The sequence below is a fragment of the Gavialis gangeticus genome, unplaced genomic scaffold (assembly GCF_001723915.1).
Source record: "Gavialis gangeticus isolate Ggan-Ray unplaced genomic scaffold, GavGan_comp1, whole genome shotgun sequence".
NCBI lineage: Eukaryota > Metazoa > Chordata > Crocodylia > Gavialidae > Gavialis > Gavialis gangeticus.
In genome coordinates, this window is record NW_017728998.1 from 46,224,663 (window position 1) to 46,229,467 (window position 4,805).

General features: G+C 53.9%; 1 protein-coding gene across 1 annotated transcript in view; it reads left to right on the forward strand.

Annotated features, from left to right (window-relative positions):
* Positions 1-900: 900 nt before the first annotated feature.
* Positions 901-4,805, forward strand: part of GOT2 (glutamic-oxaloacetic transaminase 2) — a 25,485-nt gene continuing 21,580 nt past the window's right edge. The window contains exon 1 of the mRNA XM_019505835.1: positions 901-1,029. Within this exon, the coding sequence (XP_019361380.1) occupies positions 947-1,029 (83 nt within the window). The 5' untranslated portion in view covers positions 901-946. The remainder of the gene's footprint in view (positions 1,030-4,805) is intronic.

Here is a 4,805-nt window from a genome sequence, read left to right on the forward strand (position 1 = left end):
TTGTCTTGGGAATCCTTGCGAGAGCCAAAGTTGCTCAGATCCAAAGCTACATCATGTGTCCCTAAAAGCCTGGAGAATCAAAACCAATGCACTCTGTGGGGTGTGGGCTGCTGCTTGCCTGGGAGGCTGCAGTGAGTGGTCTGCAGCTCATACCAGACCTTTATTTTCAACTAAGTGTGATTATAAGGAAGCAGGGAGGTCTCTGAGACACGTTCTAGGTTCACTGTCATCCCCCAAACTGTTTGGGGACCAGCAGACAGGACAAGCGCTAGGGGGAGGGCGTGGAGCACAGCCTTGGCGCATTGTGCCTGGCTGATGTCCCACCCGAGGCCCATGGCACAGGAGCCAGAGGGAGGGCAACACTGCTCCTGGGGCACCGATCTGCAGGTGACAAGCACCTGGCACACCCACAGGGCTGAAGGAGCAGGGGTAGTTCTGGGAGCCGCTCACTCTGACAAAACTGGCCTGGATCTGGCCAGTGCTCATTTGTGGCTGCAGGCAAATGAAGGGCAAAGACTGAGCAGGGCACAGGAGTGGGATGGAGGGAACATCCAGGCAGGCCTGAGTGAAGGCAGGGGAGGAAGCCAGGTGGTGTCGGGGAGCAGCGCCTGGCTAAGGCGCTTTGTGCCCGGCCTTGATGTGATTGCGCTGCCGTGACACTCATCCGCTTAGCGGCCTCGCGCGGGAGTATTCATTAGCTAATGGCCGTCCCTGCTGCGCGTTTACGGAGAATTACGGTAGGGTCCCTCCCGTCCGTCGGGATCCGCGGGCGCCGGCTGTAGCTGCAACGCGGCCTCCCGCAGCCAGGGGCGCTGGAGCAAGCGCCACGGGACGAGGGGCGCTCGTCTTACGGTGCCGCCCGAGGTCTCCTCGTCCGTGCAAGCGGCGGCCAGGGAAGTGCGTGCTGCAGCTCCGCGTGCGCCTGTGTGTCCCAGCTCCGCGCACCATGGCCCTGCTGCAACCCTCCCGGCTCCTGGGCGCCGCGACATCGCGCCGCGCCTGCCTCGCCCCCACTGCCGCCAGAGCCAGGTGGGTCCCGCGGCCGGGGGAGCGGGGGGCGCGGGCCCGACCTGGGGCTGCCTCGTGCGGGGGGTACTTGGGAGGGCAGAGTCCGTCCCGCTGAGGAAGCTTGTCCCTCCGCGGCGCCCGTAGTGGCGCGGGTGGTGAGGTAGGGGCACTGCCCGGGTCGCGGGGGGGCCCCGGATTGGTTGGACGGGGGGCGCGTCCGATTGTTCCGATTGGCTCCTGGGTCTGAGGGGCGCGCGTGCCCTTGACCGCCCGGCTTAGAGGGTGGCGGAAACGCCCACGTGCGCCCCAAAGCACAGCTCTTCCCGGGCCGGGGCTGCCTGGGGGAGGATCCTGCGCAGGGAGCAGCGGCCCGCGCGTGGCCCTTCCCTCCCCTGGGCCACTGCGTGCACACGGGGTCCGGGCTGCTCCCCGCCCCCGTGTCTGACTCGGGCCCGACTGCTTTGGGCTCTGGTCCGGGCAGGCAGGTGGAGCTAGGCCTGGGCTGCCGGGTGTGGCCAAGGGTGCTAGGGTCGGGTACTGCTCATCTGGGGATTTCCTGTAGCCAAAAAGAGTAGAAGCTTGGAGCTGGCTTTGCCCAAGGGCAGGAGCAGGCAGTTATTTCAGGTGGAGGGCTGCTTACTGAGTTTTGGCAAGCCATCGAGGGCTGCATGACAGGGAGCCGGGGGCAGATAAATATTAATTTTCTACACTTTTAGGGGTCCCGTGGGTTAGATAGAATGGCTGGGCGAGCTGCATCCACCCTGCCAGCTGCATTTTGCCCACCCCTGCCCAAGGGCATCTGGAGCCTGAGCATTAAGAGCATGAGGGTTTCTGAGACAGGAGGGAGGTTTATACTGAGCTCTGCTCCTGAACCCTGGGTTAGGTGCTGCTGCTGGTCCTGGGAGCAGCGTTTCTCTCCCAACTGTCTGCATGAGCCAAGTAGCATTTAAAAGACTATGACCTGTGAGTGTCCGGCATCCTTTCTGACCCCTGCATTTATTAGTGACCTGACGGTGATGGCTGATTGTTCCTGAGCAGCTCTCCAGACCACTCGCTGTCTTGCCCGCAGTGTGGGTGATGTCAAGCAGAGATTCGTAACCTCCTTTTTCTGCCAGGCCTGGGCTCTCAAATGACAGTTGGCTGTGAGCAGGGGAAATAGCAGTTCCCAAATTGTGCAAGGTGGGGAGGGTTCACCACAAAGGCCTTGGTAGGCCTGACCTTCAGAATAACCCTAGTTGAAGACACCCAGTCTATTGATTACACCTTGTCATGTAACTGGACTTTAACTAGCTGTTAAAATACCCCAGGGGGTGGGTAAGGTTGGAGCTCTGGTTGATTGGGGGTGAGGAGGAAGTGCTCCAGATCAGTGCTTGAAAGGCCTGTAGTAGCAGTGGGCACAGGCCAGTTAGCAGCAGCATTGTGCTCCAGTGATCATTTTGGGGATGTGGAGTTCATCACAGCTGATTGGCATGGATGCTGCAGCAGGCTGACCTTTGTTTCTTTCCCCACCAGCCCTCCAAAGTACTGAATAGTTTCTGGGGTTCATACTGACAGGGTTTGTGAAACTCTATGCTTTTTAGCTGTTTGTGACACTAGATATAGCCAGGAATCATGTGATTCTCTTGGGGAGGCAGGTGGCCCATTAAAAGAAGCTTCAGTGGTTGTCAAGATTTTTAATTGCCAGGAGAACTTAGCTTCTGAGCCCAAGCTGTACTGGAGTACCAGAGGTAGTTTTGGCTTGGAAAATTCACATGAAAGAAACTAGTGTTTGACGAGAGTGTCATCTTTTGACTTCTGGTGATTGCTAGTTAGCTTTCATCTTAGTGGATCCCAAAGCACTACTGTAACCACAAGCATATACTATTACTGATGTGCAGCCAGAGCTCAGAGGAGGCTGGGGTGATGTTTGGTTCAAAGCGTTTAATTTGAGACAGATGTCATCTTAATTTTAATTAGGTGGGATAGAGTGCCTAGGTCACATGTTAAGAAGTGAAGCAAGTGCACACCCAGGCAGGAACATGCTTGTGTCTCAGGCCTTGACTTCCATTTTGGGTCATCTGTTCAAATAGTCTCTGTACATGGGGTTTGTACATGTGTGGCTGTTCATATTTGTGTAGGCAAATGCTCATGTGGTGCACTGAAACCAGTAATGAAAGTTACACCCTTCACTCATGCTTTGTTTCCTAGGGGAAGGCTGAAAGTAAATGTTCTTCCTGAGAGAGGCAAAGTCTAAACTCCTGCAAGCCGAGTGGGAAGAATCCCCCCCCCCTTTTTTTTTTCCTCTGGCTGAATCATGTCCCTCCCCTGCCAAATGCAGTGCACCAGGAACAAGGGAAAAGAGTTTCTTCAGACTTCACCCCAAACCATTTGGCTGTGAACATGAAACTCATCAGCCCTAAATCTAACCTTCAGGTGGCTGTGTTAAGCCAATGTAAGCAGGAGCTTGGAACAAAAGTACTTAATGCTGAGGTGTGCTGCAGCTTAACTTCATGTTGATCCCCCATATGCTTAACTGCTTGAGGAGCACCCTTCAGCTTGTCAACCTGCTTAAGTATTTGCAGGATTGGGACTTTTAAGCCGCTTATAGCACTTAATTTTAAGTGAAAAGCATTGTAGAAAGAATCTCAAAAGTAATTGCAAGCATCTGGAGCTCTATCTAGCTAACAAAAAAGAAGGCTCATGGGTGACCTTGTGCATCACAGGGAACACCATCCTATATAGCTCAATCTTTGACTTCTGGTTATAGTTAAAAGGCAAAATGGAAATGTACCTCAATGTGCAGGTACATCAATTCCTTCTTACCTTGTACCAGTTATTTGCCTCTGAAGGTATCCAAGGTAATGTTCTCTTTTTGTTTAAATTGGCTGTTGCAGACTCTGGCTTCTGGTTAAACACCTGTCCAGGTGATGCTCAAGAAGGCTGAATATGCATATTGCATGATTAACTCTGTCTCTTCCTGAAGCTGATCCTGTACTTTAAAATATTCACTGCCTCCCCAGTCCTCAAATCCAGAGCAGAATTTTTCAGTTTGTCAAGTCTTGCATCCTCAATGACCTCCTTTCATAATGCTCTTGCCTGTAGTAAGTAAAGATGCTCTTTATTTGGGGGTCACTTTTGACACTACTGCAATTCAAATAATGGCCTAGACTAGTTTAAGAGGACCCAACTGCAGTTGGGGCCCCACTTTGATGGTCTCATTGTCCAGCCATACTGGAGAACACAGTAAGTCACCTCTTGGACGTATGGGTGACAAGGCCAATAACATGGTGGTTTTCAACCAAAGTTACATGAACCCTTTCCAAAGATACTGTGACATGAGTGTCTTCATGGTCAAGCTGAACTGCCTCATGGACAGCAGCTGTGGCTGGGCCATATTCTTTGCTGATCTGACTCCACATGCTCCTCCTGAAAACCTATGCCAGATGGGGGGATTGCCTTACAGCCCTCTGTTTCCGTGAGGACTGCGGAAGGACTGTGGCAAGAGCATACGCTCCAGACATAGCCCTTTGCACTGCCAATTATTAACCAGCCATATCAGCAGCATGGAGAGCAGCGTCCAGCAGGTAAGTTTGTGGGAGGTGCAGATCAAGGACCCCCACAGTGAGGGAGGGAGTAGGGCTGGGGCAGGGTGGGGTGGAGCCACAGATGACTTGTGAGGGAATTTTGGGGTGCTAAAGCCCATCCTATAGTCCCCCTCTCCCAGCGTTGCTGCTGCCCACCCCAAGCACAACCCTGGCCCAGCCCTCACCAAAAAGAGGCTAGCGCAGCCTCTGGCCCTGAGCCCACAGTGGGCAGCC